The 26103-nt window shown below is 43.7% G+C and overlaps 1 protein-coding gene across 4 annotated transcripts in view; it reads left to right on the top strand.

Moving 5' to 3' along the window:
• The window catches only part of LOC101638476 (carboxyl-terminal PDZ ligand of neuronal nitric oxide synthase protein), a 379449-nt gene that overhangs the window by 307359 nt on the left and 45987 nt on the right, over window positions 1-26103 (top strand). For all 4 annotated transcript variants that reach the window (XM_045297874.1, XM_004706776.3, XM_045297875.1 and 1 more), the window contains exon 5: window positions 15782-15890. In XM_045297874.1, coding sequence (XP_045153809.1) covers window positions 15782-15890 — 109 coding nt within the window. The remainder of the gene's footprint in view (window positions 1-15781; window positions 15891-26103) is intronic.

Below are 26103 nucleotides of genomic sequence, written 5' to 3' on the forward strand. Positions count from 1 at the left end.
GGACCGTGGACTCGGTGTCCTGAGTGTGTCACCATCCTTTGTGCCTTACAGCAACCCTGGAAAGGGGAGCCTGAGGGAGGCGGCCGTCAAGTCAAGAGTGGCTACAGTGAGGGATGGAAGAGGCAGGAACTGAAACCACTCCTAAGAAAGGAAGGCCACCTGGAATGATATAGGTCCCTGTCCTACATGGGAGGAAAATGACAGATAAATGCATTAATAAAGAAAAACAATCAAGATGAAGGTTTATGTTGTCATCTAAAGAGTAGATTAACCATCAGTAAGAGGCTAGAGAAAGAGATGAATGAAGCTTCAGGACAGGCAGGGTGGGAAAAGGTGCCAATGCTGTAAGGTGAGATGGGGTGAGGCAAGGAATACACCAGCATTGTTGTAGCATCTCGAAACAAAGTTTGGGGCTGGCCCTCCCTCCCGCCTCCCACAGTTTCTAGTTCTCTCTCTAGGCCTCTCGAGGTCCCGTGTTCCTTTGGAAGTTTTCAGTTGCCGTAGGGTCACTTCTAACTCTTGGTGACCCCTGTATGCAAAAGGCTCTGCAAGGCTGTGACTTTCCAGGCCTGTGTTCAGAGGCACCTCTGGGGGAGTTTGAACCACTAGCTGTTGGTCTAGTGGCTCAGTAAACCATTTGCACCACTCAGGTCTCTGTCCTAGGAGGTGGGGGGTACCACAAAGTTACATATGCTTTGCTGCTAGGGAGTCACTTATATGAAGAGGAGTCATATGGGATTTTTGTTACGTCCTATAGCTGCGCCTCACCCAGCAGGTCTCAAACCACAGGTTGCATCTGTTTTCTGTCCTCTACATTTTGTTGCTTTGTGCCTCTGACTTTTGCCTTAAGAAGACCATTTGGTTTTGTCTCTACCATCTGAGAGTTATAGATGACCTTTTTCCTTTTTAGTTTTATTGTCTTCTCTATGGGATGCCTTTTAGGAGTTAGGAATGTGCCTGTCTTCCAGGACCTCAAGAAAAAACTTCACGTTCCAACTGGAGACCCCTCAGAGAGATGGAGAGGTTGGGGAAACAAAGATGGTGCGAAAGGTCAGACCTCCTCTGGCTTCCCTATTGCCATGAAGCAGGGGTCAGGCATGCCTTCACTCACTGTCTTTCTTTACCCTGTTCTCACATCAACCCGTCCTTCCTTGACACTCTACTTCTCTGCTGCGTGCAGTGTTTCATTGCCATGGCTGTATAAAACTCACAGATAATACAATTAAGGGAGTCCGTGTATTAGGGAAGTTAGCAAGTTACCACAAGTCAGGATCAGTACACAACAGTAACTATACAGTCATTGGTCTACAGCAGCACCTTTCTTCAACCAACACCCAAGTCTTTCTCTGACCCTCAGCCTCTCGGTCACATGACACCTTGACCTCTTCCTCCATGGACCAGGAAGCTAACCTGCTGCTGTACCTTATAGTCTCCTCACTGTCTCATGGTCACCTTGCCTTGGCCTCGGCCTGGCTCCGTTGCTCTGTCCCACTGTCTCCTGGCCACGGTCTCTGGTGCCCCTGCCCTTGGCCTCCGCCCCTTCAGACAGAGATCACAAAAGCACTCCACTGGTAGCTCTTCTTCCTTGAGGTTCCTGGGCTTTCTCTCTGTGCTCTTGCTTCTGAGATGGCTCTTCTATACAGAGGGCTGGCTATGAGGTGTGGGTTTTGTCTTTACGTACACTATACCTCCCAAGGAAACCAAGGATGGTGGCTTGGCATACACACTCTGCTGAATTGGGAGCTATGCAATCCAGTATATGTATGAAACCCAGTCTACTAGCCTGCTAGAGAAATGGGATTATAGCCATAGGCATAGAGGGCAGAATTTACAATATATGACATAAGGAGTTGTGACTGGAAAGGCCATGTTCATGGACTATATCCCATCTCAGATGGGATTTTTTGCACTTCCATTGACATTATAAGTTTGTCTCCACTGTTTCAAGTATTTCTACCCTTAATAGCTTATAGACTATTTACCCATCCATTGTCTCATTTGAGTCTCACAACCACCTTGGAAGGTCACTACACATAGACCTGGATCTTTGTGCTGCTGTGAGAGAGAATCCCATGCTCGGATCGAAGCTGGTTTGGTGAGACCCAGCAGGTCCTGAGCTGGTGGAGGCATGGTGGCATCTCTGTGGGGCTCTTCGGCACTGGCTCTTAGCTAGGGCAGAGATGAATGTCTCAGGAAACCTTGCAGGTGACTGTCAAACTCTCTGCAGTCAAGTAGGTTCCAAAGTCAGCAGATAGGCACTATGGCGGGGAGTGGCATTAGGGGCAGAATACTAATCCCTTAGAGAAAAGTAGCAACCTTCGTTATTTTCAAAACAGGAACAATGACAGCGTAAAATGTCATGGCCAGACTAAAAGGGAATAAAGGAAGAAAGTTTGGGAGTCAAAAAGTACAGCATAATTGATTCCAGTTGGGCCCCAAAAGGTGAGACCATGCAGTTGCTGAAGCTGCCTTAAAATGTACTTTTAAAAATACATTAATGGAGCACACAGAGCTTAAAGCCAAGAATCAGTGCAAAGGAACAGCCATTACTGAGAAAGCTGAAACCGTGAATGCATTGGGACTCATGGAAGAAAAGAACAGAAAGGAAGAGAGAGGAGCACGTGGCATGGAAGTGTTCAGTTCTACTTTTCTAGCCGTCTGTTTTTCCTCTCTAGTAGAGAACTGGTATTTGAGCCCAAAGCATTAGAACACGCATATTTTAAAAGCGAAGTGAAGCCAAGCCCCACAAGGACTAAGAAGTGCACCCCTCACTCCTTGAAGTGTGCTACGGCCTGTGACTGGGGACCTGCCTTGTAGGAGAACGTGATCACAGAATTGTGAGGGCTCCTCTTTGCAAAGTCATGAAATAGCCATTAAAAGAAGAAAACATCCCACCTTTTCCAAAAGGAGACGATCCAGGTTCAGGGCTAACAGTGTTATGGACTTGTCATTGCCCCTGGGCAGAATTCTAGAAAGGATCATTAAGCAGATGGTCTGTGAGCGTTTAAAAAGGGATAATGGTCTCTGGGAGCCAGTCTTAAAAACCAATTACGGCACTATTTAACTATTCGTAGGAAACCTGCCTTGAGAGCAGTTGTGCAAATTAGCTTTAAATGATTCAGTTGCCCACCGACTGAACCAGCAGTGGGATCTTGTAACTCAAGAGAAGGCACAAGCAGAGTTGCTGTGCTACAGTTCTAGGGCATAGACAATATATGTACCATGTGCCTTTCAGAACCTTCAGGAATATTGTCTTAAGTATCTAGGGCTGCTGTAGCAGCAATACCACAGGTGCTTTGACCAATAACCTCTGAGATAATGTGTTATCTCAAAGGAAACTAGCACCCAGATTCAGACCAGTGGCTCTAGAAAAAAGCGTTCCCCTCCTCTGGGGGAAAGGCCTTGTTTTTCCAGCTTCTCTTCCTTGGTGATCTTCATAGGGCGGGGCATCTGTCTTCTCCCTTCTTTGCTTCTTTGCTGCCTTCCTGAATGTACTCCTGGTGTCTCTCCATTTGTACCCTACAGCCTTATAAGCACAACAAAGAAAACCCTTTCCCAGTGGGATTTTTTAAAATCATTTTATTAGGGGCTCATACAACTCTTATCACAATCCATACACACATCAATTGTGTAAAGCGCATTTGTACATTCACTGCCCTCATCATTCTCAAAACATTTCCTCTCCACTTAAGCCCCCGGCATTAGGTCCTCATTTTTACCCTCCCTCATGAGCCCTTGATAATTTATAAATTGTTATTTTGTCATATCTTGCCCTGTCTGATGTCTCCCTTCACCCACTTTTTGGTTGTCCATCTCCCAGGGAGGAGGTCACATATAGTTCCTTGTAATCGGTTTCCTCTTTCCTACCCACTCTCCCTCTACCCTCCCTGTATCTCCACTCACACCACTGGTCCTATAGGGCTCATCCGCCCTGGATTCCCTGTATTTCCAGTTCATATCTGTATCTGGCTAGACATCCTCTGGTCTAGCCAGACTTGCAAGGTAGAATTCATGTCATGATAGTGGGAGCGGGGAGGAAACATTTAGGAATTAGAGGAAAGTTGTATTTTTCATCGTTGTTACAATGAGGTGTCGAAGGGATCAGGTATAAGGCATCATTGGAACAAAAAATCTTACCATAGTGAATGATGGGAGGAGTGCGGAGTGGAGACCCAAAGCCCATTAGTAGGCCACTGGAGATCCCCCTGCAGAGGGGTCTTGGGGAGGAGACGACCCAGTGGGATTATAGCCACAAGTAGAGGAGGTGGAATTTACAGCACCTATTTTTAGGAGACCCAATTCAGTCCCTAAGCAACGTGTTCTCAGTTCTGTAAGAACTAGATTTTAGGATGATCATTAGCAAGCAAGGTTGTTAAAGAGAAAAAAAAACAAAGAGCTTCTGGTCATTGGCAAAGAAGCATTTTGCAAAATGGGGAAACAGAGTCAAGAAACTTTTGATAAAGTGCTCTTAGGAACTCTAGAGTTATAGGGGTTGATAAAGGCAAAAAACACAGACAAATATGATGTACAGCTAGGAAAATTTTGATGGCCTAACATTCACCAAAGGAGCCCTGGTGGCTTAAAGGTTACTAGTTGGGCTACTAAGCTTAAGATCAGCAGTTCAAAACGACCAGCTGCTCTGCAGGGGAGAGATGAGGCTTTCTACTCCCGTAAAGAACTACAGTCTTGGAAACTTGCAGGAGCACTTCGACCCTGTCCTGTATTTTTGGTAACATTCCACAAGTTGCCGAGGGCAGGATAAGATCAACCGCTGCTGAAGGAGTTGACCTCCTATGCAATGAGGAGGCTTCAGCTGACAGAGCATGGCTGACTGAATTTCCTGGAATATTTTAAGCAAACTTTTGTTAGGGGCATCTAGGGATATGGCTTATCCAGGAAAGTCACATGTTTAACACTATGGCACATATGAAGCTGAGTTCTTCTGCATGCATTCATTCTTTAAACAGGTACAGGACTATCTTGTTGTTAGATCTCTGTATACAGAGAGTGTTTCAGGGCTATGACCTTTTGGAAGCAGATCACTAGGCCTGTCCTTTGAGATCCAAACTGCCAACCTCTGGACCATAGCCAAGCACTTAACCATTTGTGCCACCTAAAGACACAGAATCTTCAAAGTAGCATGGACTGCTAAATGGAAAAACAAATCTGCCTTGGAAGAAGTACGGCCAGAGTGTTCTTTAGAGGTAATGACGATGAGACTTTGTCTCACGTGCTTGGGACATGTTGTCAGGAGAGACCAGTCCCTAGAGAAGGACATCATATTTGGTATAGTAGAGGAGCAGTGAAAGAGGAAGGCCCTTGATGAGATGGATTGACCCAGGGGTGGCAACAATAGCTTCAAGCATAAGAACAATTGTGAGGATGGTACAGGACCGGGCAGTGCTTAGTTCTCTAATGCAAAAGGTTGCTATGGGTTGGAACTGACTCAGGGACACCAAACAACGACAACAAGGGTATGGTACTATGGTCAGACCTACTCCACAGGTGAAAAACCAGAATGTGATCAAGATGATAACCAAGGTCTCACAGGTAGCAGAGTAGCAGGGTCTACCCCACCCCACGCCTAGTGTTCCCAGCCATTTTCCTCTGCTGAATTCCTGTTGGCAGATTTGTAATCATCATAAGGAAAATTTCCCAAAGAATTAGAACTCTCAAAAGAGAATGGACAGGCTATCAGAGAGTGACTCGCCCTTCTAGGCAAACTGAGCCACAGGATGTTGGGGTGGATCCTGCCAGATGACCTCACAGTTCTCTTTCTACTCTAAATCATTATGATTTCCTGTGACCTGACCAGAAACAAGTTTGCCTATAAGCAAACAGTCTCAGAAGAGTGGTGGTCAGTCTAGTGCTTCTTTCTCTCTCTTTCCACTTGACTCTCACTGTGGTAATGAACTCTAAATTCACTTTCTCCAATGAATTGTTTGTATTTTATTCATCTGTGTAAGATTATTTTGGACATCACCATCTGTAGAGAAGTCTATTTGCTAAAGCTTTAAAACTTCAATAGTATGTGAAAATTATAACAGTATCATGTATCTCTGATATCAAAACAAAACTTTTTTGGCAATTCAAAGAAAGAGCATAACCTTAACTGTTTTCAGTAAGACCCTGCGGACGGTGCCATCTGGTGTCCTATGATCCTGTGCTCCTCGGATCTTTTCCTGAGTACCGTTCCTTTTTGGACACAGCAACTGCCATGGACGTGAGGGTAACGATGAAGGAGGGAGGAAAGGGAAATCTTGATAGATTCTTTTGAGCCTCCCATTCCTTTTCTTTCCCCCAGGTCCCACCACGAATGACCCCTACCCAAGTGCATATGTACACACACAAGCACAGTCACGGTTTTAAGAAAACGAATACTGTAGAAATAAAGTTTCTGAGAACTTATTTCTAGATCTGAAAGTGTGCTCTGAGACCTGGAATTCCACTGGTTGATGTATGAGGCCCCTTGGAAACACTTTCTGCTCCTTGGTCACATCAATGGGAACTTTTCTCAGCTCTAACTGGCTGACTTTGTGTTTATCTAGCGGTGTTTTGCTTATAATAGCAGACACATTAAATTTCTAAATAGAGACATGACAGAGCTGTCTCCTGAGAGCTCTGGTTCAAAGAGAGGGGCTGTGTGGTGCCAGGCTGTAGTCGAATTTGCTGAAAAGGGCCTTTGTCTAGCAAGGTATAACTACCCTTAGCTTGTATGCCCCAGTCCCCGATGCCGTCTGCATCGCTATGTCTTCCTGGTGTGCCAGTTCTCTTTCATATCTACTCTGTCCATTTGAAATCCAGCTCTTGGTGCTGAGGGAATTATATAATAATAAATTAACATTTCAAAAAGCAAAGGAGTTTTATGTGCAGTGCATCTGAACGAACTAAACCTGACATCCCATGGGAACAAGGAATCTCGAGGCAGGTCATATGATGGATAATCATCAGTGAGAGCGGTGAGAGCTCTCTCCTTCCTAAGCAGGCCCGAGGAACCTCGCGCATGCCAATCATGGTGCTGGCACTGGCTGGGTAACTTCTTGTCCCTTCCAGGATTTCCTACAGAGACCCCATGCTGTAAGATATGTGCTGGGTTAAGGTTAGTACAAGGTCATTCAGCAGCCCAGATGGAAGGGGTCAGGGAAGGTTTCTCTAAACCAAGTCTTGACATTGTTAATAAAAATGTGCATAGCAGCTGCAAAGGCAGAAAGGTGTATGACAACAGTTCTGAAAGGCTTTGTAAACCAGGGCTCTGAAAGAGGGAAACGGCAAGGCAGGCATTCATGCACGGAACTTTATTTCCTGAGGGCAGTAGGAAGTCTTTGGTTGATTTGAACAGGGAAATGATAAGATAAAATTTATATTTTTAAAATACTACCAGTTTGATAGCAACATAGAAAAAACGGGGCTGGCAGCGGTGAGCTAGAAAGCCAGAAGAGACAGAGATTATTGTAAACTTGATTACGGTGGATTGAACCATGGTACAGTATATGATGCTTGCTCAGTTGACCTTCCTCTTCACCCAACCTGAATTTGCTCCAGGCTCAAATATTTCTCACTTCTTCCATGACAGAAATTTCTTCTCTGGCTTTTAAAATATTAACAGTGGTCTTTTCTCTTTTAATCTTATTTTTTTTCTTCTTTTCGTCTTGCTGTTTTGTTTTTGTTTTTCACTGTTTTTATTGGGTCCCTTGGTTTGTGAAGCACAAAAGGAGTGGATGCAGAGAGAACAACTGGTGCAATGCAGTCATTTGTCAGGATGTGGGAGGGTGGGGGAAGATGGGGATTTGGGGAGCAAACAAGGAATGCGGGAGGGAGGAAGGAGCATTCGAACTGATTGTGATGATGTATATGTAACTCTTTTTAAAAACTAACTATGGACGTGTATAATATGTGAATATGATATCAAGAAAACAAAACCAAACCAAAACTTGACCAATAGTTACCATGGGTGAAGCAGGAAGAGTTTTTGCTTGGGGGTATTGAGTTTTTGTTATTGGTGGTAGAATAACTTAGAAAAGGACATCAATAATGGTTGTAAAACACAAAAAGTAATCAATGGCACTAAATTAATTATACATATAGAAGTTGTTGACTTAGAGAATGTATGTTGTGTATATTTTTGCCACAATTTTTTAAATTTACATGAATAACAATGAGGAAAAAGAAGAAGAAAATGCTCTAGAATTGATTGTGGTGATGATTGTACAACTCTTCTTTGATATTCTTGAATTATTGAATTGTGTGACATGTGGATGAAGTGTCAACGAACCTTGAAAAATACATTGAGGAACACAATGTTTTTAAGAAAGAAATACAAAGAAGATTATAGCCTTAAAATTGGAGGAAGGGTTAACAACCTACAATATGCAAATTATACAACCTTGCTTACTGAAAGTGAGGAAGACTTGAGACACTTGCTAATGAAGATAAGGATTGCAGCCTTCAGTATGGATAACAACTCAATGTAAAGACAACCAAAATCCTCACAACTTAACTAATAGGTTACATCTTGATCAATGGAGAAAAGGTTGAAGTTGTCAAGGATTTTGTTTTGCTTAGATCCACAGTCAATGCTCATGGAAACAGCAGTCAAGAGAAAATAATGTGCTGCATTGGGCAAATCTGCTGCACAAGACCTCTTTTAAGTATTGAAAAGCAAAGATGTTACTTTGAGGACTAAGGGGCCCCCTGACCCAAGCCATGGTATTTTCAGTAGTCTCATATGCATGCGAACGTTGGATATTGGATAAAGAAGATCAACACAGGATTGATGCATTTGAATTGTGGTGCTAGCGAAGAATATTGTAGGTACAGAGAACAGCCAAGGGGACAAACCAATCTGTGTTAGAAGAAACATGGCCAGCGTGCTCCTTTGAGGCAAGATGGAGAGGCTTTGTCTTACATACTGTGGGCATGTTGTCAGGAGATATCAGTCCAAAGAAAAAGACCTTGTGCTTGGTAAATAGAGGAGCATCAAAAGAGAGGACGGCCCTCAGCCAGATGGATTGACACAGTGGCTGCAACGGAGGCTCACGCCTACGAATCGTTGGGAGAATGGTGCAGGACTAGGCAGTGTTTTGTTTTGTTATGTGTGAGGTCACCACGGGGTGGAACTGACTTCATGGCCCCTAATTAGCAAACTAGACCAGCCACAAAAAGTCTCCTTATTAATTTTCTTATTTCATCTTCCCAATAACCTTGTTATTGTAAGATGTCATTTAGTCACTTCCAACTCAGCGACCCAAATACAACAGAACAAGACACTGCCCAGCCCTGTGCTCTCCTCACAATAACAGTTGTTAAGGTGGAGCCTGTTGCTACAATGACTGTGCTCATCCATCTCGTTGAGAGCCTTCCTCTTTTTTGCTGTCCCTCCACTGTACCAAGCATGATGTCCTTTTCCAAGGACTGGCCTCTTCTGAGAACATGTCCAAACTAAATTCAACCAAATCTCTCCACCCTCATCGCTAAGGGCATCCTTGCTGTACTTTGTCCAATCAGGTTTCTTTGTTCTTCTGGCAGTCCTGGTACTTTCAAATATTCTTTGCTCCCACTGTAATTCAAATGTATCACTTCTCTTCTGGTCTTCTTTATTCATTGTCCAGCTTTGTAATGCTACAAGGTGTTAACAGTAACCATCCCATTTCACAACATCACCATTGCCGGTAAAGGCAGAGTTACAGGCTTAATTCTATGCAGGTAGTCCTTGACTGGTGATGGATGGAGTCCTCGTCCAATGCTTCCATTGTAGGTTGTTTCTGACATAAATCAAATGACTCATTTTGCTATTGGTTTTCATTATTATTGCCTTTTATTATCAGCATCTTTATAAACATCCTCTTTGTCCTTGGAGGTTGGAAATATTACATAGAAGCAATATACATTTTAACACAGTCATTTAAAACACACAAATCATGAATGTTTACTCCAACAATGAGGAGTTGGATGTTGGCATTTTCCCCATTGTAGTAACCGGAGTAGCTCCCTGTGTGGAAGAGCTGGATTATCTGGTTTATCACTGGGAACAGGAATGATGTTTCTAGTCAGAAGATTAGTGGGGGTTGCCTATATGATCCCTTGCTTTGTTTCCTTCATATACTTGCATTTCACGGAAACATCTCACTGATTCCCACGTCTGCTTATCCACTTCAGCAAAGCAATCAGCATTTAGGCCCATGTTTTCAAGCAACAGAAGCCCCTGATTTAGTTTAGAAAACAGAATCTCTATGGCAGTGCTTTGAACAGTAAATCACAAAATCGAACATCAAGGAGCGAACATCTGAGAATGATAATGTCAGCATATTATATGCTGTAACATTCTGTGTAGCACATGTTATCAACAACAAGATGGGGAGTCCCTCCCCAAAAAAAGCAGCCTTAAATGTGGTTTATTGTAATGTAACTGGAGTAGAAGTAAGGGGATTACCTGGACCTCAGACTCTTTTTTACCCCCTGACTTACACTGAAATAAGTCAGGCCTATTAAATTCTTGGATGGAATTTACCAGTGCTATTGAGAAGAAACTTTATGGAAATGATAGGGCATTAGGAATGTTTATCGAAAACAATGCTCTCTGTAGGATTACATGAAATTAATTCTACTGATGCCTCTCCTAGAACCCCACTCTCTCACCCTTTGCCAACTCCAGTTAGATTGAACACTTTGTCTTGTCCAAGATCCCTTAGTATCAGACACTATGGTCTGGTTTATCATTTTCCCCATTTACCCATCTTTTCTCTTTGTTTCTACCCTTGCCTCCACCTGTTATCTACCTCCTCCATCTCGCTAGGTCCTCCTCCCTACCCATCACCCCCCCTTCCCCCCAAAATCCTTTAAGGTATAAACCTTTGCGCTAAAGCAGTGGTTCTCAACCTGTGGGTCGTGACCCCTCTGAGGGTCAAATGACCCTTCACAGAAAACATATATTTCTGATAGTCCTAGGAATCCAGACACTGTTCCTCTATCTGTCTCCAGGCAGGTCCGCCCACATGCAGATACGCCCACATACAAGCACCCAGCATGAAGAATGTTAACCATGCTACACCATGCTTCAAGACAAAATTTCATTTATTTGTCATTAGAAATATTTCACAATATATAATTATATATTGTTAATCACTATGCTTTAATGATGTTCTATTTGTAACAATGAAATGCATCCTGCGTATCAGATATTTACATTATGATTCATAACAGTAGCAAAATTACAGTTATGGAGTAGCAACAACAGTAATTTTTTAATCGTTTTATTAGGAGCTCATATAGCTTATCATAATCCATACATACATCAATTGTGCAAAGCACATTTTTACATTCATTGCCCTCATCATTCTCAAAACATTTGCTCTCCACCTAAGCCCCTGGCATCAGCTCCTCATTTTTTCCCCTCCCTCCCTGTTCCCCTCTCCCTCATGAACTCTTGATAATTTATAAATTATTATTTTGTCATATCTTGCCCTGTCCGATGTCTCCCCTCACCCACTCTTCTGTGGTTCCATCCCCCAGGGAGGAGGTCACATACAGATCCTTGTAATTGGTTCCCCCTTTCCAATCCACCCTCCCAGTATTGTCACTCACACCACTGGTCCTGAAGGGATCATCTGCCCTGGATTTCCTGTGTTTCCAGTTCCTATCTGTACCAGTGTACATTCTCTGGTCTAGCCAGATTTGTAAAGTAGAATTGGGATCATGATAGTTGGGGGAGGAGGAAGAATTTAGGAACTAGAGGAAAGTTGTATATTTCATCATTGCTCCGTCGCACCCTGACTGGCTCATCTCCTCCCCGAGACCCTTCTGTAAGGGTCCAGTGGCCTACAAATGGGCTTTAAGTCTCCACTCTGCACTCCCCCACCCCTCATCCACTATGATATGATTCTTTGTTCTGATGATGCCTGATCCCTGCAACAAAAATAATTTTATGGTTGGGGGCTCACCTGAGCACAACATGAGGAACTGTATTAAAGGGTCGCGGCATTGGGAAGGTTGAGAACCACTGCTCTAAAGCCTTTTCATTCCATTTGAATAAAAACCATGGCCTACAAGGTTATTGGATTCCAGCCTGTGGCTGCTTTTCTGACCCTGTGGCTGACCACACTCATCCCATCCTAGTCATTCTGGCCTCAGTTCCTCAGCCCATTCAAGCACCTTCTTACCTGAAGGCATTTAAGTCTGCAGCTCAGACTTCCTGAAATGTTTTGCCGGGTATCTGCATGGCTCCCTCACATCATTCAGGTCTCTGCTTCTCAGTGACCCTTCTCTGACCACCTGTTGTTATTGTTGTTGTTGTGGTTGTTAGGTGCCGTCAAGTCAGTTCCAACTCATAGCAACCCTGAGCCCAACAAAACAAGGTACTTCCGGTCTCGTGCCATCTTCACAGTGGTTGCGTTTGAGTCCATGTGCAGCCACTCTGTCAGTCCGTCTCTTGGAGACTCTTTCTCTTTGTTATGGCCTTTGAACTTCTCCAGGCATGAGGTCCTTCTCCAGGGGCTGATCTCTCCTGATCGCATACATGTCCAATATACATAAGACAAAAAAGATGGCGTGGTATTTGCCTCACATGAAAAGACATGGATAATTAGCTCAGAGGTTTTGTACAAATATCGGAAGTTAGAAAATCAAAATGCTGTTGCCATTGAGTTAGTCCCAAACCCTGATGAGTCTAGGTGTGTAATTAGAACGCTGCATCTCAGGGTTTTCCACAGCTGATTGTCTGTCGGCAGCTCACTAGGCATTTCTTTTAAGGCATGTCTGGGTCGACATGCACCTGCAACCTTGGAGGTTAGCAGCTAAACGCATTAACCATCTGGATGATCATGGAGTCTTGAAGTAAGAACATCTTTAATTAGTACTTAGTCATTCTAGTGAATACGTTTTTATTTTAATGTTCATGTCTTACTTTACCAAGGAGATGATATATTCCTTGATACTTTTAGTCACTATTGAGGTGATAAGTTTCTGTATATGACTTTTGTCCTTTATTTTTTCCCCCAACAAAAAATGCTTGGGAGAGTTTCTCCCTAAAAGCAAAACAAAGTACATGAGACAGAGTCTCACCATCCTTGTTTCTAAGAAGCATGCTGGTTGTACATCCTCCAAGATGGGTCTGTTCTTTTGACAGCCCACAGTCCCCTCCGTACTCCTCTTCGCCAGGACCACAACGCAAATGCATGCATTCTGCTTGCGTCTTCCGTACTCATTGCCCAACTTTCACTGCCTGTGAGGGGACTGAAAATTCCACGACTTGGGTCAGACACACCTTAATCTCCAGTGACCTCTTGTTCTTCAGCGCTCTAAAGAGGTCTGGTGGAGCAGATTTACCCAATGCAATGCATCGTCTGATCTTTGACTGATCCTTCCACGAGCCTTTGTTTTCCTTCATGGAACTTGTTTTCTGTTTATTTTCTTCATAGCAATTATTTTCTATGTGTAAATTCTATGAGCTCAGGGCTTTTCTCCTGCCCCAGCTGTATCTCCACTCCCTAGATGGCGCCTCGTCTGCAATATATACTCAGGAGGTGTCCCTAAGTAGTACAAATGGTTAATGTGCTCCGCTGCTAACCCAAGGTTTGGAGGTTCAAGTTTACCCAGAGGTGCTCCAGAATAAAGGCCTGACCGTCTGTTTCCAGAAGTCAGCCATTGGAGCCCCAGTGGAGCACACCTCTAATCTGACACACAGGGAGTCACCATGTTTGGAATCGACTTGAGACCGCTGCTTTTAGGACTGATCGAATGACAGGATGAATACATGGAAGCTGTCAGGGGGCAAAGGGAAGTGGGATCATTACCATCCGGGGACCCATGGTATGTCTCAGTGGCTCCTAATCTTTTCAGCATTGCCCATTCCTTTTGGGGAGGACTCCTCTTTAGAGGATAACAATGAAACAGGCAGGAATCCTGGTAGCATAGTGAGCTACATGTTGGACTATACACTGCAAGGTCAGCAATTCGAACCCACAAGTGAGCCAGCTCCCCAGGAAATGAACTTATTCGCTCCCATAAAGATGTTGTGTTGGCCAGGTTGACTAGAAAAACAAATCCAGTGACACTCATATATGTGTAAGAAAGAGCTTTATATCAAGAAGTAATTGTTTATCAGGAGAACATCCCAGCCCAGTCCAACTCAAATCCTTAAATCTGATACTAGTCCACAAGTCCCTCTTCAGACTCACACAGTCACGTGCAATGATGCAAAATGCGAGAAGATCACAGGCCAGTGGGTAAAAAGTCTTGTGAATCCAATGGCTATGGAAGCATCACAGGGCTCTGGCAGGTCTCTGCATGGTTCGTCAACAGGAAGGTGAAGGCAGAGAAAGAGGGGCGGGGGTTCCCGGGACCTCCTTATGAGAAGGCCATACCCACAAGGAGCCACCATCAGGCTGTGACCTGATTGACAGACTAGACTCTACTCCTACACATCTATGTGTCAAGTTGACAAATTATTTAATATCACAGATGTATTGTCTCAAAAACCCAAAGGAGCAGTTCTACTCTGTACTATAGGGTTGCCATGAGTTTGGAATTGACTCCGTGGCAGTGGTCTTTTTGTTGTGTTTTGATGGAACAGGTCTTAGGAAACTAGTCTACATTTACCAGCATTACATGCACATGTATTGCTCTGATAAGGATGGATATGGGGTCCCTGGTTGGTACAAATGGTTAAGCCCTGGTCTGCTAACCCAAAAGTTGGCACTTCAAACCACCCAGGGCTGCCTCTGAAGATCCCAGAGACCACAGCCTTAAGAACCCAGTTGAGGACATCCCCTTGCAGGGGGGTCTCGGGGAGGAGACGAGCCAGTCAGGGTGCGATGTAGCAATGATGAAACATACTACTTTCCTCTAGTTCCTAAAGGCTTCCTCGCGCCCCCCACTATCATGATCCGAGTTCTGCCTTGCAGGTCTGGCTGGACCAGGGGATATACACTGGTATACATGGGAGCTGAAGGCACGGGGAATCCAGGGCGATGGTCCCTTCAGGACCAGTGGTGTGAGTGGCAATACTGGGAGGGTAAAGGAGGGTGGGTTGAAAAGGGGAAACTGATTACAAGGATCTACATGTGACCTCCTCCCTGGGGGACAGACAACAGAAAAGTGGGTGAAGGGAGACGTCGGACAGGGCAAGATATGACAAAATAATAATTTATAAATTATCAAGGGCTCATGAGGGAGGGGGGAGCAGGGAGGGAGAGGAAAAAATGAGGACCATACCGGGGGCTTAAGTGGAGAGCAAATGTTCTTAAGTGGAGAGAATGATGAGGGCAATGAATGTCAAATGTGCTTTACACAATTGATGTATGTATGGATTGTGATAAGAGTTGTATGAGCCCCTAATAAAACGATTAAAAAAAAAAAAAAGAATCCAATCGAGTGCAGTGCTTCTCTGAAGCACACAGGGTCACCCCGAAACAAGTCACCTTAATTGGCCAACCGGGTTCTTTTGGTTTTGGTGGGAGCTCACTAAATACTCCCTGCCATTGGGTCCCCTTCTAACACTTAATTTCCTGGGACAGGTTTGCCACCTTAGGAGACAAGGAGTAATTAGTGTGGGTCCCATCTCCTAACCTTGCTCACTCTTCAAACGTGGAAGTCACTGCATGGTGGTTTCATGGGACCTATTGAAAGGACCCCCTTCATATGGCTTTTTTATTCCCTGTAAAGAAAACGTACTCTTATAATTGGTTTTAGTGAACTTTGTCTTCAGGGTGTTCTTCAACAGATTGTTTTATTGGAGGTTTGAAATGGATGCTGTTTTCAGTGAATTTTTCTGTTTCTCTTCTTTTAGGATCTTTTACGTTTCTCATGATTCCCAAGACTTGAAGATCTTCAGCTACATTGCTCGAGATGGTGCCAGCAATATCTTCAGATGTAACGTCTTCAAATCGAAGAAGAAGGTAAAGGGACCATCATTGGTCATCTTTTCTTTTTCTTTGGTGGACTCAGGGCACAACCAACCTTAGCCCATCTCCCTGTTGGTACAGAGGCAACGTTTCACTGGCTATTTTAATGGCTGACATGGTGGAGCTATACCTGTAGTCTTTCATTGCTCTTATATAATGAAATTCTCTTTTAGTTTCTTTTTTAATCATTTTATTAGAAGCTCGTACAGCTCTTATCACAATCCATCCAAACATACATTGTGTCAAGCACATTTGTACATATGTTGCCATCATCATTTTCAAAACATTGTCTTTCTACTTGAGCCTTTGCTCCTCATTTTTTCCCTCCCTCCCCCCACTCTTTCCCTCATGAACCCTTGATAACTGATATATTATTAGTATTTTTCATGTCTCTTTTTGTTTCATTTGAACTTTGTATTTAGCTATATGTCAACAATGGAAACAGTATTAACCATTAGTGGAGCCCAGGAATGGACCAAGTATATGGGACCAGAAGTGATGCTAAGTTTGGCATGTGATAAAGAAAAATTATTGCCACTTGTAAGGTGATCTTCATCAAAATGCTGTGCATTGATCAATGGGCTATAAAACATGACTACTGGAATTTGCTTTAGACTTGGTATGTGATATTGGTTATCAAAGGTGACATAGATAGCATATTCTCTTTTGGTATGGGGACCTTACTGTTGGAGTAAATGCAGCATTTGCACTCTGGAGAGGTATTCTTCTTCACCTAGAAGTCTATTACACAAAGCCACCCAGGGAGAGGAATCCGAGACTCTGGCCCCACTTCTGTAGTAGAGCCCTGAGTGCTGTTTCGTTACATGGGTCATTCCTCCTCCAATAAGGAGCCCTGGTGGCCACATGGTTAGGCATTCACCTGCTAACTGAAAGATAGTGATTCAAACCCACCAACCTCCCCATGAGAGCAAGACAGAATTTCTGTTCTCTTTTGTAAGGTCGCTGTGAGTCAGAATTGACGCGATAGTAACAGGTTTGGGTTTTATGTATATGGTCCTCTAGTAGTCTCGTGTACATTGTCTATCCAGTGAAGAGGGTGGTCAAACCCAGCATTTCCTAAAAGATATTCTGAAAAACATGTATCAACCATGTATGTCAACATTTAATATTTATGTTAAAACGACAACGTGAGTTTCTGAGAAGCCTTGAAGTTGAAGACACTCCTTTAACGCTATTTGGCCTAGCTTTTCCCAGACTGATTTGTCCATGCAGCCATTTCCATTTTCCCCTCATACAATATGTCAGATCAAAGAAGAGTTTTTGAATTATGGTGTTGGCAAAAAAATATTAAATGCACCACAGACATCCAGAAGAATGAGCAAGGGTGTGTTAGAAGAAGTACAGCCAGAATGCTTCTTGGAAGCAATGATAATGAGACTTTGTCTCACATCCTTCGAACATATCATCAGGAGGGACCAATCCCTGAAGAAGGACATCATGCCTGGTAAAACAGAGAGTTAGCACAAAAAGAGGGAGACCCTCAATGAGATGGATTGGCACAGTGGTTACGGTATAGTAAAGACCTCAAACAAAGCAGTGATTGTGAGAATGTTGCAGGGCTGATAAGTGTTTCATTCTGTTGTACATGGGGTCACTATGAGTCAGAACCTACTGGATGGTACCTAACTATAGCAGCACAAGCTAGGTGTTAACATACTAGGAGCTGTTTTTTCTACACAAGCAATTGGGGGACATGCTTTATATTCCAGAGGTTCCTGTTGTGGTCCCTGAGTAGTGCAAATGGTTAAGTGCTCAACTACTACACTGAGATGCCTTGGAGATCTGGCCATCTCTTTTTGACAGATCATAGACCTGAAAATCCTACAGAGTAGTTCTGCTCCGCACACCTGGGGTCTTCCTGAGTTGGCATTGACTAACAGTGGCAGCAGCAATAGCAAGGGCCCTTCCAGCTCTGCTATTCTGAGGCAAACCACTAAGCCTGCCTTCCGATAGGGACCACACTAACCTCCTTCCTGTATACTCCTCCTCTGAAGCTATGTTGCGTTGTCTGCAGTAAACCACCTTTAATGAATTTATAGGACCCGTGTCATGTGGAGGACTGGGTTACACATTGGGCTGCTAGTCGCTGGGTCAGGAGTTCAAACCCACCGGTTACTTAGAGGGAGAAAGATGAGACTTTCTACTTCTGTGAAGATTTACAGTCTTGGAAATTAGGGGCAGTTCTACTCTATCTTATAGGGTTACTATGAGTCAGAATCTAATTGATGGCAGTGTGTTTATTTTGGTTCTTCAACTATGTATTAATGCATTATGGGTTTAAGCATGAATATGTCCCATTTCCCATCCTAACTCTACAGAGATTTTTCTGTGCTGAGCTTCTTCCTTTTAGAGATAGGTCTCTTACCCACTTTATTTTTGAAGCATTTAGTTGGAAATCATGGAATTAGATGAAATGCTAGAGTAGGAGTGGCAGGTGGAGAAAAAAAACGAGTGGGCTGCTGGATCCCACATCCACTCACTCAATATCATCATAGTAGAACTGCCTCTGCAGGGTTCCAAGACTGTCAATCTTTATAGGAGCTGAAAGTCTAATCTTTCTCTTGAGGAGTAGCTGGTGGTTCAAACCACTAACTTTGAGGTTAGCAGCCCAACATGTAACCCACCAGAGCTCCTATAGATTTCACATCTAAGTAATAGTCAAGTAGGGAGAAAAACGAAAATTGTAATAGAGTTTAAGTTGATTTACATGTTAAAGGACCAAGGAAGAGGGAAATAGGGAGGGAGGGGGGTGTCACAGAGCTTAGAGATGAGAAACTAGGATTTGAGAATAAACGTCTCCTGTAGCTTTCAGTTGTGTGGGGAATGGAGAGGGGAGAAAGGAAATGCTAAATGTTTCTGAAGTCTGTGAACTGGCTCCTTCTTAATGTTTTTTTAAAAATTTTTTCTTAATGCTTTTTGATAGATGCTACTTAAGATTAGAATCCTCTCTTCATTATTTTTCAGTGTTTGACTGTGCTTCTCTGACTTTTGTTGAAACTGGACTGTGTGACTCCTGGAATTTATTAGAGTGACAAATGATGCTTTATCATTTACTTTGTAGTTGGATAATTTATTTATTGGATCACTATATCACTTATGTGTAGAAGGCAAGTTTCACCCTCAATTTTACAGATGAGTACATTGAGGATCAGAGCAATTAAATGGATTGCCAAAAGAGGCACTGCACTACCTAGAACTAGGGTGATTTGCAAAACAAAAGACTTTTACCAAGAACCCCAGATAAAGAGTGCCTTTCTGTTACTGTTGGCTTGCCAGTGGATCTGGTATACCAAGCACAGTGGGGGCATCTACTTCTGCCAAAAGCTGAGTCTAATGCCCACCTGAAACTTTGATATTAATGAAGTGAAGGGCAGAATCAAGATTCTGTTGCCCTAGCAATAGTCCGAGGACTAGTTCTCTAGCTCGCTGTCCAGGCATATTTGGTCCTGCCCCATAGTTCTCCAAGAAATCCTGTTCCTTCCATTTTCTATATCTCTTTTACCTTTGCCTATTAGGACTGTAGGTGGCTCTTCATACTGTAGGTTCTCAGGCCCTTTGCTGGCCCCTGGCCATGCAGCTGAAGAAATTGTTTCTAGACAGCCCAGACTGTGAGCCCCAAGTATATGGGTGGGAAGGCCAGTTTCCAACCAGGAAAGAAATGAATTGTTCAGCAAAGGAAGCAGATTTGGGGAGGGTGGAGGACATGTCTGAGAGGGTTTTGCATGCCAGGCTGGTTACCCTCCAAATACGGTCATTGACATTTTTTGTAAAGCACTTCTGGTTTCAGGAGATAATAGTTAACTTGGAAAGGAGTTTGAGCTGGCAAGGCATAAGAATAATTAAGAAATGATAGGGAAAAGGCAATAGATGGTAGGTGAGATCCAGACCCTGAGGAATGTCCTTTGCAGGGAAGTGTCTGGATCATAAGAGGTCAATAAGTAGATCTCTTGACCAGAAGCCAAGAGACCTGGATATTCTCCAGGACCTTACAATTGATCATTAATGTGAAAACTTTTGTATGTGTTCTCTGCTGTACTGGGGCTTAGGGTATTGCTGTTGCCTGTCACACCAAATCATGACTCATGAGTCATGGCAGGCCTCTAATATTGGTGTCATCCATATTTCCACCCTGCCCCGCCCCTACCTTTTATCACAGGTTAATGGGGCTGACTCTTCTGCTAGCTGATAATATGAATCAAGTACCTCAACTTCTCTGGGAGACGACCTCTTAATACCTGTTTCCAACCAATTATTCCTCTATACCTATGACCTATGAGTCTTCCTTTAGTCACCCACTCATATGTAGTTTTCACCTTGTAGACTTTAATCTAGAGCTTTTTTAAAAATTTGGGCTTAACTATAAGATCCGTAGTAAAATACTGGAGGAAGATGGTACCTGCTACTCACCTACTACTCTAGATTAGCTCAGTTTTAGCTTGATTTTGAGTCACATAATAATATCTAATCATTTTTATTGCTTATTGTATAGCTGAGACATGCTAAGTTTCTTCATATGTATTCTCTTACTTCATTTCCACAGTAGCTCTCTGAGGAAAGTACTGTTGTGCTGTTCGTTTTATAAATGAGGAAGCCGAGGCAGAGGGTCGCTTACTTGCCCAAGTTCTCGTGATGGAGTCAGAACTGCACCCAGAAAGCCTGACTCTGACGCGCACCTTCTTAAGCACTCCAGTGTGCCCTCTTTCTTGGGTCATCAAGAAATGACATAACTAAGGAGCATTCTTGTTCTCCCTGTTTTGTAACTAGGTTCTACAGTAATCGTCATCTGGCAATGAAGAGCTCCTTAACGCTGATGATCCAGATCAATTTAGCATAGATTTTTCTTTTATTCTTCATAATATTCTTGTGTGGTCAATATCAACTCCATTTTATAGCTGGAGAAAGAAAGGACCCAGAAAAGTAACCCAGGAACCAGTAATGCCACTGAGAAGAGAGTCAACCTCCTGCTTCCAGTTGAGGGCGTTTGTGGCTGAACTCTGTTACAGGATAGTTAAAAGACACAGGAGCCTTTCGGGACTTCTGTTTCTCCAACCGCCAAATAAGATGAGGGCATCCCAAGAATGCTGGCTGTCCCCTTTAGGGGACATATTTTGTGCTGTGGCTGGAAAGTGTTTGATTGTGGCATAGGGGTTGCTGTGCTTATTCAGAATAGCTCTAGAGAGGGAGGGTGGACGTGGACCCTCCCTTCCTGTACCTGGAGCATGCAGTTTTCTAATGACATGGGCTCTCCTGGTTCCCCTCCTCAGGTGACATAATACTCACATTCATTTGTAAGGCCTCCTTGGTGACATTTTACGTGGTAGTGTCTTGACCTCTCCTGTGGAGTCCATGTCACTCTCTCCCAGCCTGAAGGAGGATGGGCTTGTATCCTCTGATTAAGAGTGACTGTCGCTCTGTACTCATTAGCACAGCAATGCGGGTGGTGTGGGTGATTAACTAGAGCTGCAAGAACCTCTCCATTATCTTCCCAGGCAGCTCCTTGAAATCAGTTTATTTTGTTTTGTTTTTTTTGCCTGCTCTTCCCACTCAATTGATTTGGGTTAGGGGAAGTCATTTCCTCCTGTAAAGCTGTCAACATCAGCGTGGGGGCCACAGTGGAACCGCTTCCCTGCCCTGTAGATTTTGCAATGGATTTTATATGCTGAAGACAGGTGCTCAAGGAAGAATGACTTATCAGGTTAGGTTTAAGAGATGAAGGCGAGGCAGATCCGTAAGTTAGGAAAATGACCAGGTTTTGTTTGTTTCTTTGTTTTTACCTATAATGTTGCAGACTTGGGTTGGGAGGTCATCACACAGAAGAAATCAGAGATCTCAGACTTCTAGTCCAAACTATTCTCTTGTCAGATGAGGAAAACGGTACTTAGAAAGGGAAATTAGTTTACCCAAGGTCACCCGCTGATTACTTTCAGCACTGAGGTTATAAGTCACCTGGTCTGTATGCTACTACACCTCTTGGACCAGCAGAGTAAAAGGGGAAATATATATATATATAAACCAAGTCTGTTAAAGGTTGTTTTTTAAGGTGCACACTTTCCTGTTAATGTTGAAGGTCATAACCACTTTGCTCTTTCTTAATTAAACAGAATTCTGGAGTCAGAGGCATTGCTTCAACCAAATTTCATGGTCAAGGCCATGAAATATTCTGCTAGACAAAATCCTGGCCCAAGTTCCCTTTCAGAAATCCAGTAGCTTAGACCTTTCGGTGCAAGAAAGCCGAAAAGTAAATATTTATTTTCCTGTTCCAACATTGCAAATTCTATAGCCTGCCATCATTTGATAAATATAAATGCAATCCTCTGCTAAGGTTCAAAATAAAAACACATTAAACTAACATGACCTTCAGTTCTAATTTTAGCTGAGCTCAAGGTAAAGGCAGAGCATTCTATAGCTGTGATAGGTGAAAAGAACCACAAATCTGGAACCAAGTTCTTGCACTTCAGTTCCCTGGAATTCAGAAACCCTTGGTAGACAAAGTCCTAAGTGCCCAGAAGATGGCTGGCTGGGTAGCTGGCTGGATACGGTAGAGGACACCCAGTCTAGGAGCTGTCAGGGTAAGGGAGAGCCTCGCTTAGAAGAAGTGTGCTTACTCTTCCCTTCCTTCTCCTCTTGTGGTCCTCCTCATCCTCCTCCCCATCTTCGTATACACCTGGCCTTTTGTGCTTGTGTTCTTCACTTTCCTCGCTCAGACTGACGCCTGTAAATCTCTCCATAAGCTGTGATTTGGAGAGGGCATTTTCCAGGACAATGAAACTCAAAACAGTGCCCCAGGTGATTTCTAAAACCAGCTGCAGAATAGGGCTAATAAGCAGTCCTTACATGTACAGCATTTTAAAGCTTCCCCCAAACCATAGGCGCCAAAGCAAGGTCACTCAGAATGAGAACAGAAAATAAATAATCATCAAAGTACAGCAAGCAGCCTTTTGATGTCCATCTCCCTAAAGCGAAGCTCGCAGCTGTGCCTGCTTTGGAGAAGGCTCTGCCTGCTCATCCTCACTGAAAACGTGGTGTCTTTGTCACGGTTGTGGCTGTAACTCCTCAGAAATTGGCACCTGCTAAGGGTGCAGTGGATACCCCTAATGTGGCACACTACAGAGACTTAGCTGTTCATTGCTTCTTGACTTGTGTGCTGGGTCAAAGGCTCCTCTGGGGGGTGGAGGTGGGGGCTCTGTCAGCAGGGCTAGGTAGATGGTTCGAGGGAACATGTCTGTGTGTTAGCAGGGTAAGTGGTGTAAAGTTCTAACACAGCTTCCTTTCAAGCCTTATATTTACAAAATTGCCCATAGTTGGCACTCCCATGAGCTTCAGTGTTCCCCACCTGTAACTGAGTACCACTCCAGGGTTAGACATACCTCCCCAGCTTTGAAAACTTCAAAGCTACTGTATCCAGCCTAATCCTGACAACTCTGAGCGCCCACTTGCATGGTTTGGGGCTGATAATAGAAAATGACTTCTGGACAGGAAGATTGGATCCATGTGCACAAACACTTCCAGAGTTTTTGAGAAATAATGCAGTATATTGATGCTTGAAAAAGAAAACATTTAGTAAATTCCAGAGAGGGGCTGGATCCCAGAGTTCCCCTAGTCCATTCTGCTTTGTAGCCGGCTGCCTTCATGTCTTTAGAACTCTGCTTAAATGTTCAAAGGCCTGTTTGTGGTTGTGTGATGTGAGTAGCTGCTTCACTGGAACCTAGGGGGCCTACAGAGCAGGTATTCACAGAAAGCTCTGCTAGGGGTTCTTTTAAAAGCTTCTCTTGGTCAGAGAACACCCTTATGGGCTCAGACATGTGTCATTAACTGCTAGGCCACAGCATGTGGTTTTCACATTCCTGGAGTGGCAGGCTGAACCAGTTTCCTTGCCGAGAAGGCCAGAAGGGGGTGTTTCCAGCCAGCAGGAGCTGGCATGACTGTGCACCGAGCAGATGGCACTAGCAGTGGGAGGGACAGTCCCTGCCAGATACAGGTTGACCACCTTTCAAGTAATGGTTCCCTTAACAAAGAGTCCCTAGGTAGTGCAGGCAGTTAAGCACTAACTACTCCTTGAAAAGCTGTCGGTTCAAATCCACTCAGACGTCCCTTGGAAGAAAAGCCGCACTTTCTGCTCCTGAGAGGTCACAGCCTTATGAATGACAGTGAAAGAGCCAAACCCACTTGCAGGATCCCCTGTGGATTCAACCTCCAGTGAGTCCCCTCTGGCCATTGACCAGGGATGGGACTAGCCTTGCTATCAGACAGAGAGCATTAGAACGTAGATGACTGCAGGTCTAATTAGGTTAAAATTTAACACCTTGTGTTAGTCTGGGTACTTTGGAGAAACAAATCCACATCAACTCATGTATGAGAGAGTTTTGTGTAAAGGTTAAGTGCGCATCAAGAAAATATCCCAACCCAGTGCTGCCCAAGCCCACAAGTCCAACATTAACCCATATGTCCAGCACCAATCCACAAAGTCCTCCTCCATCTCACAAAACAGAGGCAAAAATGATGACTACAGGAGGAAAGCCGGGTCAGTGAATGCGTAAGCGTCTCTGCACTGGCAGGGGTCTCCACACGGCTGCTCCAGCACCCAGGGCTGCATCGGGGTAGGTCCTGTTGGCTTCTCCTTGGGGATGTCTTGCAGGAAGTCAGCCTTGTCAGCTGAAGCAGGGAACTGGCTAAGACAGCTGCACCCTGGTGCAACCATCACAAAGCAAGAGACCCGAGAACTAGAAAGGCGAGGCTCACCAAGAAATTTATCCCTCTGCCCTTCAATTAATCCCACATGTGTGTATTGGCCAGGTTGGCACAATAAACTAACTCACACCTTTACCTTTTGTTTTCCCTTTTGACCCATTTTAAATTTGTGCTAGTTTTTATTTTTTTCTGCTGTCTTTTAGGATTGAGGGTTTTCCATGTTTTATTTTGTTATTGTTGGGCTGGGGTTGTGTTTTCTGTAAGTGAAATCTAGGATATGGAGATCCATAGAGAGAGTAACTGGATTCATAGTTTCTAATGGTTATGGCAGAATATATTAGGGGGAAGTGGGAAGCTAATGATAATGAGTAAACATGAAGAAAATGTTCTAAAATTGTGATGATGTATCAACAACTCTTTTTATTAGAATTTTAAACCATTGAATTGTATGGTCTATGAATTTTATGTCAATAAAATTGTTACTTTTTTTTTTAAGTCACTGCCTTAAAAACGACAGATCTCTTTAACTCGTGAGTTAAAATTAACTCAGCTTTGACTGATTTTTTTGGTCTAACTAGGCCCTTACATCTAAAACAGACCTTCACTGAAGAAGGAGGGAGAGCCTGCATGGTCAGGGACATCTGAACTCACCCTGGTCATTTGAGTAGGATCAGGAGAAAGCCAGCCCCTTCTCGCTCCTACAGTGGTGAATCGCAAGTGCAGCGCTTTGGAGTGTGTGTAGTCACGTGTAAAGCAAATATCAGGGTAGTGTGATTATGTATTCAAGGGCAGAGAGCCTGTCATAAAAATTGCTGCTACGTTCTTTTTACTGTAAATGGAAATGTGGTTTTTACATTAAAGAAGAGGAATGGAATAGATCTATGCACATATATTTATTAAGCTAGCAGTCGGACATTGGGCCTCTATTCAAATACTCCATCAACACAAGAACACTTTATTCTAATAACTCGGCATTCTGTGATGCTCACCTTCCTGACACCATTGCTGAAGACAAAATGGGTGCATAAGCAAATGTGAATAAAACTGATGGTGTCCGGTTATCAAAAGATATAGCACCTGGGGTCTTAAAGTCTTGAAGATAAACAAGTGGCCATCTAGCTGAGAAGCAACAAAGCCCACATGGAGGAAGCACACCAGCCTGTATAATCATGAGGTGTCAATGGGATCAGGTATCTGGGATCAAAGACCCAGAACAAAAAATCATATTGATGTGAATGAGGGGAGGGTAGAGTGGAGACCCAAAGCCCATCTGTAGACAATTGGACATCCCCTTACAAAGGGTCACAAGGAAGAGATGAGCCAGTCAGGGTGCAGTATAGCACCAATGAAACATACAAATTTCTGCTAGTTCTTTAAGGCTTCCTTCCCTCCCTCCGCCCCCCACTATCATGACCCCAATTCTACCTTACTAATCCGGCTAGACCAGAGCATGTACACTGATATAGATAAGAGCTGGAAACATAGGGAATCCAGAATA

Source organism: Echinops telfairi, unplaced genomic scaffold (genome assembly GCF_000313985.2).
Source record: "Echinops telfairi isolate 266 unplaced genomic scaffold, ASM31398v2 ScPeMD7_7424;HRSCAF=8462, whole genome shotgun sequence".
NCBI classification, from domain to species: Eukaryota; Metazoa; Chordata; class Mammalia; order Afrosoricida; family Tenrecidae; genus Echinops; species Echinops telfairi.